The 14,966-nt window shown below is 48.8% G+C and overlaps 1 protein-coding gene across 5 annotated transcripts in view; it reads left to right on the plus strand.

Annotated features, from left to right (window-relative positions):
- Positions 1–654: 654 nt before the first annotated feature.
- PCSK6 (proprotein convertase subtilisin/kexin type 6) overlaps positions 655–14,966 on the plus strand; it is a 188,512-nt gene continuing 174,200 nt past the window's right edge. For all 5 annotated transcript variants that reach the window (XR_014840546.1, XM_021098934.2, XM_021098945.2 and 2 more), the window contains exon 1: positions 655–976. Coding sequence is in view for 4 of the 5 variants with exons in the window: in XM_021098934.2 (XP_020954593.1) it covers positions 692–976 (285 nt within the window). In the remaining variant the exon portion in view is untranslated. The remainder of the gene's footprint in view (positions 977–14,966) is intronic.

Raw genomic sequence — 14,966 nt, forward strand, 5'->3', positions numbered from 1 at the left:
GAAATGGTCGACTGGGGGGGGGGGGTTCCCCAGCGCTATCTACCTCCCTGGGACCTCTAGGGAGCTGTCCCCCTAGGTTTCTACCGAACCAGCTAATTGGGTAAATGTCTTTGCCCCCCTCACCATGCCCCTTCAGTCAAGCCTAGTTTTGGACTGGGCCACGGCCACCTCTTTCCCTGTGGCTTCTTGGCCCTAAAACCCAGAACCGAGGGCGAACCCGCTGTGGCCCGCTGGGATGAGCAAGGCCTCCTGTGAATGAGGTCAAACACCGTCAGGCGTTATGAGGCCTCCAGGCTGCCCGGCGGGTGGAACGACACCGGCCTGGGAACAGTAAGCACCTGAGACGCACCCCACTCCCCCACACCCGCCCCACCCTCCCTGGTGGCCAGGGGAACGCGCTGCCCCGGCCCGTCTGTGTCCCGAGCGCCTCCAAAGTGCGGGAAGTTCCCCAGGGACCTTTTCGCCGAGGGCTCACGAAGGCCGGGGTGCCCGCCACCGAGCGCGGGTCCACGGCGCCGCCGGGCCGCGCGGGCGGGAACGCGCGGCGGCCGCCTCCTCCTCCCTCGCTCCCGCCCGCAGCAGCGGCGGCGGCGGCGGCGGCGCTTCCCCCGGCGCGGAGCGGCTTTAAAAGGCGGCACCCCACCCCCCCGGCGCACTCGCCGCTCGGGCGCCGCGCGAGCCTGCCGCTGCCATGCCTCCGCGCGCGCTGCCCGCGCTTGGGCCCCGGCCGCCGCCCCGGGCCCCCGCCGCCGCTGCCGACACGGACGCGGACACAGGGGACGCCGGCGGGCTCGGGCTCCGGCCGCTGGCGCCGCGCCCCTGGCGCTGGCTGCTGCTGCTCGCGCTGCCCGCCGCCTGCTCCGCGCCGCCACCGCCGCGCCCCGTCTACACCAACCACTGGGCGGTGCAAGTGCTGGGCGGCCCGGCCGCGGCGGACCGCGTGGCCGCGGCGCACGGCTACCTCAACTTGGGCCAGGTGAGTGCAGCCGGCCTCACGCGCCCAAAACTTTCCCGGCCGCCGGCGGGAGCGGCGCGAGGGGGCGCCTCCTTTGGGGAGTTGCCCGGGAGCGCGGCGCGCGGGGCCCTCGGTGGGGACAAACGGGTGGCCGGCGGGGGCGCCCACGCAGGCCCGGCGCAAGAGGGCACGGACACCTGCCCCGCCGTGGTGGGCGCCGTCCTCCTTACCCACCGGGCTCGTCCCGTCGCCGAACCTGGCTCCGCGGCACCGGGGCACGAAGGGGGCATTCCTTCAAAGGACCTTGGAGGCAGGTCCCCTTTTTCCAGCCCCAACCCTGAAGAGTGGCAGTGAGGCGGGGGTTGATCTTGATTTATGGCCGGTGGAGGGGTCCCACAGGGGACCTGTCGGTGCGGTGAACACATCTCCAGATTACACACTTAAGAGGATCAAGTGTAGTGACAGGGAGGCACCACTCATAACTCAGCCCCTACTGCCAGGCAGTGTTAAATTTGGTTTCATCATTCTCCGTGACAGAAGCCAGCAGAGTGTGGTGCGGCCCTAATGTAAATGACTTTTCTTTGCATCTTAACTCCAGCGTGGATGCAGTTCCTGTGTGATGTGCACCCTTCTGGAAAAGTAGATTGTGCTCGTTTGAACTGTACTTTACACTGCAGGTCAGAGTGTCTGAAAGAACCCATCACATCCTTTGTGTGTCTCTTTTTTGGTGTGTGTGTTTTGACCGCTCAGGTCTCTCCAAACATCCTGTGATTTAAGATTTGCCTTCAGGTAGCACTGGCTTTGATTCTCTCTGTGGTTCCTAAATCTCCCGAGTTCATGCTTCAGACCGGAGAAGGGGCTCCTCTGGGTCTTTCTGGTTGGTTCCTTGCTCCCCCCTGTTTGCTTAGGGCCCTGGCTCTTGCCACACTTCACTGCTCTGCCCAGGTGGCCCAGCAATTTGTCTTCAGCTAAAAGTGACTCTTACACTGCCCGGTAAATTACAGAGCGCCTGGGTTTTTGGCTGTTATAATTAAAGGAGCAGAGGGGAACTGAAGTTGAGCTGTGAGCTTCTGGACATTGCAAGTGAGAGGCACAGTGACTGCCGTTCAGGGCTCCCTTCCTGGGGATCAGAAATCTCCCTTCCCCGCCAGGTCCTGCCGGATTTTTGAAACAACTTCGAGACTCACTGAGTTGCTTATGCAGGCATCTTTTGTCCTTTCTCTGCCTGTGGGAAAGGTTTCCTCTAGGCACGTACCCCCTTCACCCAGGGCCTTCTGGGGAGCATCTCCGGGTATCCCCAGCTTGGTCCAGGGAAGCCAGGGTGGACTTCCTACAGCCTGGTCGCTCAGCCTGGTGGGCGTGCTGCTGGGGCTGACACTGAGGAGCCACTCACACACCCAGGAGCTAGTTGGTTTGGGATATGAGCTGTTTCAGAGGCGGGTGTGTGCGAGTGTGAGATTACTCAAGGAGGGCCTGTTACTCTTTATTCCAAAACCAGCTTTCTTCCCCGCCTTCCCCAAGTGCACTGCTAATGTGGAAAAGGCCTGGAGCGTTCCAACCTCTACCTACTCAATAAGAACTCTTTAAAAACCTTATTTGCCTTTTTCAGCCAGGAGAATTTGTGACTCATAAATAAGATGTAGGTATTATTAGCTTTGATTTATGAGTGGGTGAACCTTGGTGAAGCGAGAGGTGGAAGCTGTTTGTGTCCACACAGCAAGTGTGTGTCACCTCTGACAGTTATATTCCACACACTTTGTCTCCTGCTACATCCTCTGGTTCCAGGTCTCCTTTGGGTGACTCTTTCCCCAAACCCTTAATGCACAATTGGTGTTATGCCCAGTACCTGCCCTGACTCCCAACGCTGCTTTTCTTGTGGGTCTTTGCAACACTCAAGTTCTGGCTTGATGGCTTTATTAGCTTTCTGTCATGCAGCTGATTCCATTTATTTTATATGGTGCAAAGGTAATTTAGACTAGTGGTCATTCACCTTTTTTGAGTCTTGGATCGCCTTCAGTGTCTGATAAAGTCTCTGGATCCTCTCCATTTAAAAACAAGCATCATCAGGAATGAGACAAACTAGCCTCTTTTTGCTTCTCAACTCATCATTAGCCTCTTTTTGCTTCTCAACTCATCATTATGCTGGAGGTCCCAGATAATGCAGCACAATTTGCAAAAGAAGAAAGATTTGGAAGAGTCAAACGTCACTCTTGACAAGTGACAAACTTAACCACACAGGTGATCCCAGAGAACGTAGAGACTCACTATTATAACCAAGTAGAGAGTTGAGCAGGTTTCTTGATCAACAGGAGCAGCCCTGCAACAGCAATGTCTGAGAGGATGAGAAAAATTACAATTTACTGTAGCGTTAAAGCTGTTAGGTACCTAGGAATAAATCTTAAAGAAAAATGATGAAGCATTTTAAAGACTTATTGAAAAAAAGAAGGGCTGAATAATGGGAGATATATTATGTCCATGGCTGGGAGGGCTCATTGTCATAGACCCTCTGAATTAATCTGTAAATTCATTGGAGTCTAGTTGAGGCACCAGTAGGTTCTTGTATGGAATATAAACTCACACAAAGAAATTGTAAAATTTACATGGAAGAGTAAGGTCTTGGAATACTGGCTGACGACTTTGAGAAGGCAGATGGGGAGGAGGGTGCCTCCAACCCCAGAAGCTGTGGTGATCACGGCAGTTCTGCCTTGGCCAGGTGATGGTTGGTCTATCGGTGGAATTGACTCAAATGCAGGCGTCCATGGGAGCTTGTGTGTGAACAGAAGAGGTACAAGTGGATGGGAAGGATGGACAATTCAGTAAATGATGCTGAGAGAGCTGACCAGGGAGACCAGATCAGTCTCACTTCATACTCTGTAACAATAAATTCCAGATAGGATGAAAGCCCTGAATGTGTAATTATAGTGGAACACCCTTATGACATTGGGAAAGGAAAGGGTTTCTTTTTAAAAAATTTGTTGTATTGAAGTATATTGATTTACAATGTTGTGTTAATTTCTGCTGTACAGCAAAGTGATTCAGTGTGTGTGTGTGTATTCTTTTCCATTACGGTTTATCACAGGATATTGAATATAGTTCCCTGTGCTATACAGCAGGGCCTTGTTGTTTATCCATTCTAAATGTAATAGTTTGGATCTTCTAATCCCAAATTCCCAATCCATCTCACCCCCACCCCACCTTGGCAACCATAAGTATGTCTGTGACTCTGTTTCTGTTTTGTGGGTTGGTTCCTTTGTGCCATATTTTAAAAGTGATATCATACGGTATCATATGGTATTTGTCTTTCTATTTGACGTACTTCATTTAGTATGATAATCTCTAGGTCCATTCATGTTGCTGCAAATTACATTATTTCATTCTTTTTATGGCTGAGTAATATTCCATTGTGTATATGCACCACATCTTCTTTATCCACTTATCTGTCAATGGACATTTAGGTTATTTCCATGTCTTGGCTACTGTGAATAGTGCTTCTATGAACATAGGGTGCATGTATCTTTTTGAATTATAGTTTTCTCTGGATATATGCCCAGGAGTGGGATTGCTGGATCATAACTGCAACTCTATTTTTAGTTTTTTAAGGAATCTCCACACTGTTTACCATAGTGGCTACATCAATTTACATTCCTACTAGCAGTGTAAGAGGGTTGGGAAAGGAAAAGATTGATTGATTGATTGGTCTTTTTTTTTTTTTTAGGGTCATGCCCACGGCATATGGAGGTTCCCAGGCTAGGGTCGAATCAGAGCTATAGCTGCCAGCCTACACCACAGCCACAGCAATGTGGGATTCGAGCCTCGTCTGTGACCTACACCACAGCTTACGGCAACACCGGATCCTTAATCCACTGAGCAAGATCAGGGATCGAACCCGCGTCCTCATAGAACCTAGTTGGGTTTATTAACCACTGAGCCATGACAGGAACTCCAAGGAAAAGATTTCTTAAACAAGATGCAGAAATAGCAAATAAAAAAGGGAAGAGATTGATCCATTAAAAGTTCTGTATAATAAAGACATTATAACAGTTAAAAAGCAAATAAGAGAGTAGAAAAGTACTAATACAACAGATTAGTGTGTAGATTATTTAATAGCTATAAAGCAGTAAGATAAATGATAAATGCTGGGTAGAAAAATGGGAATGTCTATGGATAGGGAATTGAGTAAAAAGGAAACCCAAGTGAGAAAAGATGCCCAGCCTGCTTGGGAGCTATTGGGGCCATGCAGCTTGAGGCACTTACACCATTTCACACCTATCAGATTGGCAAGCTGGGAAAGTGTTAGTATCAGGTGTGGCCAAGGATGTAGAAGAACTGGAACTTTCACATGCTGCTGATGGAACTCATTTAGAGAGCAATTTGAGGTCAAATGACATTAGCGAGTCTACATCTTGGCTTTGAGATCTATATTTTCAGTTATAGATCTATATTCTTCTTCATATTCTTTTTTATATGACTTATCACAGGGTATTGAATATAGTTCCCTATGCTATTCAGTTGCTTATCTATTTTATATATAGCAGTGCCTATCTGTTAATTTCGAATCCCTAATTTATCCCTCCCACCCCCTTTCTCCTTTGGTAACCATAAGTTTGTTGACTGTGGGTCTATTTCTGTTTTGTAAATAAGTTCATTTGTATCATATTTTAGATTCCACATTTAATGATGGTCATAGGATATTTTATCTTTCTCCGTCTGACTTAGTATCATCATCTATAGGTCCATCCATGTTTCTGCAAATGGCAGAATTTCATTCTTTCGTATGAGTAATATTCCATTATATGTATATGGACTACATCTTCTTTATCTATTCATCTGTCCATGGACATTTGTTGTTTCCATGTTTTGGCTATTGTAAATAGTGCTGCTATGCAGATTGGGGTGCTTTTCAAATTAGAGTTTTCATCTTTTCCCAACATATGCCCAGGCGTGGGATTGCTAGATCATATGGTAGCTCCATTTTTAGTTTTTTAAGGAACTCCATACTGTTCTCCACAGTGGCTATACCAATTTCCATTCCTACCCACAGTGTGGGAGGGTTCCCTTTTCTCTGCAGGATTATTATTTGTTGATTTTTTTTTTTTAATGATGGCCATTCTGATCAGTGTGAGGTGGTACATCACTGTAGTTTGATATGCATTTCTCTGATAATTAGAGATGTTGAGCATCTTTTCATGTGCCTGTTGGCTACTAGATGAAAAACTCTTGCACAAGTGCACTGGAAGACTTGGACAGGAATGTCCACAGAGCCATTTTTAAACAGGGAGAAGCACAACCTAAATATCCATCAGCAGAAGAATGGAGAAATAAATCAAAATAGTCACACCATGGAGTACTCAACAGTATCTAGAAATGAGTAAACTAACTATGATGTATTTTCATAGATAAATGCCAGAAACAATGTTGAATGAAAAAGGCAAGTTGCGGATACACAATAGTATTTACGTAAACTTTGAAAAACACTAAGCCATCCTATAGTCCTTATGAATGCTTACACATGTCGTAAAAGCACAGAAGCTTGGGCTGGAAGGATCCACATCAAATTCTACTTAATAGTAGCCTCTGAGAAGGGAGAGAATGAGGGGAAAGAAACTGGGGAGAGAAATTTTAACACTTCATCTGCAGTGTTCTAATTCCTGATATGCTATATAGACATATATGTATGTATAACATACATAAAGTATATACAAAATTATCAAAATTATGTTTTTTTGCATTTTTCTTTGTGTCAGAATATATTAAATATGGTAATATATACATTATATACAGACATGCATATGTAATACATGTATATACACATGTGCATACACGTACACCTACATTTGTGCACATACACACACAGATACACATGAAATGTAAAAGGGGGAAAGAAGAGAAAAATGCACATCATACACACATATCATGGTGCTCCTGGACCATCTGGGGACCTCTAGGTACCTGCGGGCCTAGGGTGAGAAGGCCCTGCTTTAGACATCCCGTGTGGGGCTGATGCACTTGTCAAGGCAGCAGAATGCCTGGCTGCAGCTCACAGGGATATTTGGGCAGAGCTGGACTCAGAGCCAGAAACCTCACTCCCGGGCATTGCCTTTCTGTCTGCCAGGCTTCTTTCTCCTTTAGGTTATCTTGTGGCAGAGGTGGCCCTCGCTTTAACCTACATTCTTACCTTCGCCATTGCTGACATCAAGAAAAGACAAGTCATTTACGTGAAAAGGAAGGCAACAAAACATGTGCCAAACCAAATCACAGCAGCTCAGCATCCGCAGCTCTTTGGGGTGATGTTTATTTTAAGGGTAGCACTTCGACACCATACTTGTGCTTGCATTTTTTGCTTTGCCTGGGGTACTGAGCTAATTTGTTGGTTCTGAGTCTGAATGTAAAACTGCAAGCTGGCTGCCAGGGCCCTACAAGGTCCAAGAGTCTTAAATGATTTTGAACTTGCCTTAAATAGTTTTACTTAAAATAGCCACTGAATGGAACATACCTGGCCCAGAATTTCAGGTGGGCCTTCGTAATTCATTTGTCAACAGAGGAAAATTGTGATTCTGCAGACAGCTTGTTCTTAACAACCCCAAACAATTTGAAGCTTTAGCCAGGTGTTAAAATAATGAGCCAGAACTTATTGAGTGTTGGGGCTTGGAAGGGACAAGGGGAAGCCCAGAAGAGCAGCCACCTATGACCAAGGTCTCCGGTATTGATGTTTAGCAGGAGGCTGACTTGCTTTTTTGCTCTAAACCAGGAGCAATGCTCATGGCTGGCCTGGGATTGGAAAGGGAAGGGTTCTGGTGTGAGCTGGGACCAGGGCTATAAACTAAATTGGGATTGTGAACCCAATTGTGTAGTATCAGACCTTCCCTGTTTGTGTTCATATGGTGACAGATCGAAGCGGACAGGGTTTTATTTGATGGACTGCCATCATGAGTCATTGGGGCTGTGGGTGAAGCTGAGCTGTAATGCACAGTGTCCAAGGGGGACGAAGAACCAGGCCACAGTGGCTGGCTCAGCTGTCTGGTCAGTTGGAAAGGTTTGAGCTTCTCTAGGCAGAAACCAAGGGTCATATCAGAAACACACAGCTCTTGTGTGTGTGGAACATCCTGGAGACTGTCTAAGGCCTCCTCCCTGGTCTCGGGCTTTGCAGGACTGTCCACACTCTGGGGAACATGCTGGCTCCTCTGGGCCTTTGAGCCTCTGCACAGCTTTTGCCTCCAAAAAGTAGTTCGTCTGATCTTGCCCAGCCCAGCTGACACACCTCTGCCTCCCCTTCCCAGCATCCTGAACGTGGAGGTCTTCTGAGCTGTGGTTATCATGAGTGCCCATCTCCTTTCCATCTCAGACTGTGGCTTGGCCTTGGCGCTGACTGGAGGCTCTGACTGGAGGCTCTGGCATGTGTTTGCGCCTGGCAGCTGATCCCCTGCGGGTGCTTTTGCCCAGGGAGCCTCGTACCAACCTACAGGCAGGTGTCACCAGGCCTGTTTAAGTGTGAGGAGACCTCAGGTCCGGTGCTAGTGTGACTTGCTCCAGATTACAAACTGGTGACTGACAGGCCAGGGCCCAAAGCCCTCCCCTCCAACCTGCCATCACCATCAGTCATCCCCTCTGGCAGAGGAAACTCATCCCTGTGTCTCAGACAAGGCTAAGCCATCAGGCAGAAAAGTATTTCAGCTCTCTGCTGCCACTGACAAATGGGCTTACATGGATCCGCCAGCCGTTCTTTCCCCCCTCCCTCCCCCTGGCTCACATGTCCACGTGCAGTGCTGGCATTGGCCTGTTGTGTCCTGAGTGGTCTGTACTGGCACTCATCAGCACTGAGACTTACTCACAGCTGCCTATGTTGGAGGGAGAACACCCAGCCCCTTCCTAGGATGCCATATGCAGTCCTTCAAACTCAGCATCTTCTTGGCTGGACTGATCCTCCTCTGCGGCAAACCTCCTCCTCTCTGTGTGTTCCTATCTACAGAGGGGGCCGCCATCCACCCTAAGCTCAAGGTCTGGAAGTCACTGCTGTCTCCACCTGCTCCTGAGCCTCCCCATCCTGTCCATAACCAGGCTCTCTCTTCGGCCTCCTGGATGGCTCTCAGGTCCCTCGATTTTCCCCAGCACAGGCAGGGCCCTTCACCTGTCCATGCCGCTGCAGGCCCCTCCTGTCCCCTCCCGCCCCCTCCCCTCTGCTGCTTTCTGCTCCCACCCCAGCTCCAGCACTGCTGAACCCCTCACTTCATGCATCTGCTTCCTTTCCGCCTTCCTTATGCTGTTCTTACTGCCTAGAATGGCTGTCCTCCGCCCACCTGACCAACTCCTTATCCTTCCTGGCCATCTGTAGGCCTGCCCTGACTTCCCCAGCCCTACAGATGTACCCTTGGGGCTCCCACACTTCCATCATCCTGACATTGTCTGCTGGCTTATCTGTTTCTGCCACTGGGCTTTGGACTTTGTGGGCCCTATAAGTCCACACTCAGCCGTCTGGCTGCTCTCTGAAATCAGGCCCAATTCTGCCATCTCGCTAATGCCAACCTGGGGCCCAGAGCACTCATTTATTGAGCCAGTGTTTATTGTGTGCTTGTGCTGGTGTTGGACCCTCAGAGATGAGTAAAATGTGACCCCTGCTCTGTAGGAGCCTCTTAGAGGAGGGAAGGAGGTGAGCATCTATGACCAAGCAAGTTCAGCAAAGTCAGACTCTCGCCTCTGAATGTCACTGGACTGAACATCTCTACCCACATATTTTATCTTAATCCCTGGCTTCTCAGAGTCACACTCCGCAGGCTGGCCCCTCCCAGATTTGTGCTTACATGTGGGGAGGAGCTGCCCCATGATGCTCTAGTTTGCTTCTAGTTCTGGTCAGCTACACACCGTGGTCCAGCTATGCCCTGGAGCCCACCGTAGATGATTCAGACCCCAGGGGTCCTGTCATCCTGCTAAGTACTTGGTCCTCCCGAGATCCTGTGCCCCTGCTCTTGGAGAGTTTTGAAGGCCTGGTGGCAGGCATAAGGCCCTCTGTCCAATATTGCAAAAAACAGGGATGAACAGCCATCAGCGTTGGGAGTGAGCCTCACACTCCATAGGATGGGATCGGCAGCTCAAGTTCCCATGGTAACCAGCCCATCAATGCCCTCAGTGTCAAGACAGTGGCACCATGGAGAGGAAGAAACAGTCTCATTGTCTCTTCCCTGGCTGCTTGGGCACAAACTGCCTTGCTCTGCAAGGCTGGACAGTCCCAGGCTGCCATGTGGCAAAAGGTGCCATCAGCTTCAGCTTCCTGACCCTCTCTGGGGCCTCTTAAATTCATGCCGCTGGCTGACATCTGTCACTTACAGAATCCATCTCCTCAGTGGGAAGAAAGGGCTCATCTGCCACAGGGATGGATAAACGGAGCCCAGCGTCGCAGTTGGGTGCTTGAGAAGGACCTCGATTTCCAGACTTCCTTGTTTTGTTTGTGCTGACAACTCTCAGAGGTGATCTCCTGTGTTCATTCAACCAGAACCTTGTTGCCCATGAAAGGCCCCAGCCCACCCTGTGATCTTTGTCACTCTCCCCACTCCTGAGGGTGCTTGGATTACTGCCCACCACTCCCCGCCTCCCTTCCAACCCATTTCCCACCTTGCCAACCTGATGGAGCTGCAGAACTGTGAGCCTCATGCTGTCCTTTCCCTGCTTTGAAACCCACAGAGGCTCTCCATCGCAAAGCCCAATATGTTTGGCCCCTGGGGAGTGAGCTGTCCCTCCCTCCATCTCTGTCCTCAATCCAGAAACCCTCACATTTGCCAAATGTTCTAGCCATTCCAGACCTTTGTCATGCTGGAAACGTTCTATATGGCTTTTCTTTCTTTTGTACCTGCTATTTGAGGGCTGCGGTTTTAACCTGGGTGCCCCTTTGCTATGTGATTTACCTGGAGAACCTGCTCCTCTTCAGCATTAACTAAAATGTTCTTTGCTTACCTGGCTGTGCCTGGCAGGGCCAGACTCCTGCTCCCAGTCTCCAGGGCTGTGGCCTTCGAGGGTGTCTGTCTCTAAGCTGGACCACAGCATCTTGTGGTCGGTATCTTTGTGCTTTTTTGTCTCCTTGGGCCCTAGTCCAGCCTTCTGCTCCCACACGGCCTCCCAGAGGCACCTGATGACTGTATTTCATTAGCAGGGCGTCACTTGGCCCCTGCGTTCCAGGATTCCATCACGCCTGCCACCAACTGGCTCCTATGCTGCCCTACTGTTCACTGATCACTTCTCTTATAATCGCCCCAGAGCCCTTCTAACCCCATTACACACATGAGCAAACTGAGGCACTGAGCAGCTGAGCAACTCATTAAGGCTTAGTACAGATCAGAGCAAGGCTTTCAGCTTGGGCACCTTGGATACCAAACCTCACTCAGAGTGCTCTGTTCATGTTGGGAAAAGCCGCAGAGGCAGGTGGCATTGGTGCGGGCCTTGGAGCTCGAGTTGGGGTTTTCTAACTGGTGAGGTAGGGAGGTGCAGTCCAGACAGAGGGGAGATTGGGACAGGGTGCCCTGGGAAGGTGCCTGCACAGTGGCCAGCGAAGCCGGGAGTGGGGTGGAGGTGCTGGGCTGTACCTTAGGAGCCTCCCTTCTTATCAGGCTTCTGGGCTAAGGCTTCACTTCAAAGGCTTATCTGTGCGGGAAGGGAATGAAGGCAGCCCGCAGAATTCTTGACTTTGGAGTCCAAGAGTCTCAAGGGCAGGGAGCTGTCCTTGGACGCCCTTCCCAGGCCTACTGGAGCCCCATGTGCTTCCCACCCTGAGGAGAGTAGAACACTGTCAAGCCAACATCCAGCAAAAAACCTGAACAGAGAGGAAAGAAGGCTCTTCAGAGGGTGGCCTGGTTAGGAATTTCTGTCATTACTTGATTTTTCCTTGTATAACACACTAAGAGTGTATTCTGTAGCAAATTTGGAAAAGAACAAAGAAAACTTAAAAAAAATCATTTATAATTCCACCACCCAAAGATAATCACTGTTGATATTTTGGACCATATCCTTTCACTTTTTTTTTTTTTTTAAAAGCTCTGAGTGTGTATGTGTGCCCACGTGCATGCACACACACTCACATATACAAATACAAATAGGGTTGTGCAGTTTTGCAGCTTGTACCTCCTAGGTCTATAACTATTCTGGCGTGATTTTAATGGCTGTTCAGTGCATCCTTTAGTGGCTGGCCCATAACTTACCCAGTCTTTCCCCTGACCTTTAGATCGGTGGATCTTTTGGGACTCTTCAGGGAGGTGGATATTGCTACTGGTCTGGAATGTCAGCACCCTGGGAGGAGGTGGACAGGGTCTCCCACTGCCATGCCTCGTACCCCTGGTTCCCACGCTCAGCACTTTCCCCTTCTCCCCATCCTGTATCCCCCACCTCGCCGAAGGCCCAGTCCTTGATAATGTTTCTTCACCTCAACTCATAAGGGTTTTACTGTGCATGTTGTCCTTGTTTTGTAAAGTTGCACATGTATTATAAATATTCTCCCATTGTAAGGAACTCAAACATGTACGAAGAGGAAAAACTCCAAAATCTCCTTCCTCCCCTCTTCCCATCCTCAACTTACTCCTTGCCCCAGATGTCCACATGTTAGTATACGTGTATTGTTTCAGAAACATATATACATAGAGAGTTTAGGGGGGTTATTTTTTATATAAATGGGGTCATACTAAACGTTTTCCTGCGCCTCACTTTTTTTAGCCTAACAATACATCTTGGAAAGCTTCTTTTAAAATAGGTGGAAGCCGTGGTCATGGCTCCACTGTCATGGCTCACTGGTTAATGAATCTGACTAGGAACCATGAGGTTGCAGGTTCGATCCCTGGCCTTGCTCAGTGGGTTAAGGATTCGGCATTGCTGTGAGCTGTGGTGTAGATCCCTCGTTGCTGTGGCGTTACAGACGTGGCTCAGATCCCTCGTTGCTGTGGCTGTGGCGTAGGCCGGTGGCTATAGCTCTGATTCGCCCCCTAGCCTGGGAACCTCCATATGCCACGGGAGCGGCCCAAGAAATGGTAAAAATACAAAAAATAAAATAAAATAAAATAAAATAGTTGGAAGCTATTGTATGGAAGCAAAATAGTGATGTATTTTGCTACAGCATTTACTTAATAATGTTATTTCATTTGCCTCCAGGCTTGTTTTTTTGTTTTGATATAGTAAACAACATTGCAGTGAGCATCCTTATTTATGCCTCTTTGGGCACATGTACGAGGATTTCTGTAGGACAAATAATAGCAAAAAAGTGTAATAGTTGTAATAGTGAATAATGATTACAGACACTTACTGGCCCTTATTAAATGCTTTCCTGGAATTGACCCATTTAATCTTCCTAGAAACCCTCTGAGGTAGGTGCTGTTATTATCCCCATTTTACAGATGAGGAAACCAAGGCACAGAAAGGTTAAATAATTTGTCCATTGTTGAAGAGGTTATAAGTGGCAGAGCCAAGGGAGTTCCCGTTGAGGCTCAGTGGTTAATGAACCCGACTAGGATCCATGAGGACGCAGATTCAGTCCCTGGCCTCGTGAAGTGTTAAGGATCCGGTGTTGCTGGGAGCCGTGGTGTAGGTCATAGACGTGGCTTGGTTCCTGCATTGCTGTGGCTGTGGCGTAGGCCGGTGGCTACAGCTCTGATTTGACCCCTCACCTGGGAACTTCCATATGCCACAGGAGCAGCCCAAAAAAAGAAAAAAAAGAAAAAAAAAAAAGAAGAAGAAGTGGCAGAGCCAAGATGTGAATTGAGATGGTCTGGCTCTAGAGATGGGGAAACTGCTTAGGCAAAGTTATATTAGGCATGGGGGTGGGAGGATTCTCCAGGCAGGTGCCAGGTGACACTGCCCCCGGAAGTGTGTGAGAGGCCATCCTGTGGGGGGAATCGCCAATGGCCATATTTGCTAGTTCTTACCTGTGAAAATGAGCTCGCATGGTGGTTTTAATTTGCTTTTTCTTCCTGATTATTGTTACAGTTAAACGGCCTCTTTATAAAGTTATTAATCATTTTACTTCTCTGAATTTCTAATTTATATTCTTTGCACATTTTTCAGTTGGGTTATTTTTCTTTTCCTCTGATGACCTGTAGGTGCCATCTCTATATTGTGGTTGTTAATCTCCTGTTTGCAAATAGATGGCAGCTACCTCCATCATCTGTCACTTTTCTTTGTTCAGAGGGTGTGTTTGCTTGCTTGTTTCTGGAAATAAAACCTGCAGTTCCCTGCAGTTTTCAGGGCTTTGGGCTCATCACTTGGTGTAATTCAGAGGTGAAGAAGGCAGGGTCCCCACCTACAGCAGACATGAACTTAAGTAACTTTTGAAGCGGAACAGGGGAAATGATAGCATTTGGTGGAGCCCAAATGCTTAGAATGACAAGAGAGCGCAGCTGGTTTTCACCTGGGAAGTTCAAGGGAGGCATTGTGATTAGTGGCTTTTTAGCCAGACCTTGAAGGATCCACAGGGATTGTTATAGGCAAAGGAACAAGAAGGGGCTGGCACTGGCTGAGCCCTCAGGAAATGTGTTGTCTGGAGTGGCGCAGGGCAGGGCAGAGAAGGGAGAATAACCAGCATAGGAAGGATGAGGAGAGAGAAAAGTTCTGGGGGTGATAAGAGCTCAACCGACACCGTGATGTCATTAGAAGGTAGAAGGATTCGCTGGCTGCTGATTTTATTTAGTGAGTGTTTATTGGGTGCTGATGTGAAGCCTGGCACCATTCAAGGGACCAAGTAGAGAGGGTGCATCCAGCTGGCATCACACCTAGGGACGCAGCCTCAGCGCCACCCTTAGCTCTTCCTGTGGCCTCTTGGAGGGGCATGGCAGAGGAGTGTGGTTGCAGCCCTGCTAGACCCCACGTACCTGGATCTATGCCTCCTTGTCCTGCTTGGAGTTTATTTAGGTATGGTTGGCTGAAGACAGATTTTAACAAAGAAAAATAAATCCATTTCTGGCCACTGTTGCCCTTGATCTAATATACATTTTGATCTTCTGCTGTTTTCCTAAACTTAAACAAACAAACCAAAAAATCCCTATTTGTG

The sequence above is a fragment of the Sus scrofa genome, chromosome 1, assembly GCF_054392235.1.
Source record: "Sus scrofa isolate SSC_HxYL_T2T_F1_AM1 chromosome 1, Sscrofa_HxYL_maternal_Yorkshire_Landrace_v2.0, whole genome shotgun sequence".
Classification (NCBI taxonomy): domain Eukaryota; kingdom Metazoa; phylum Chordata; class Mammalia; order Artiodactyla; family Suidae; genus Sus; species Sus scrofa.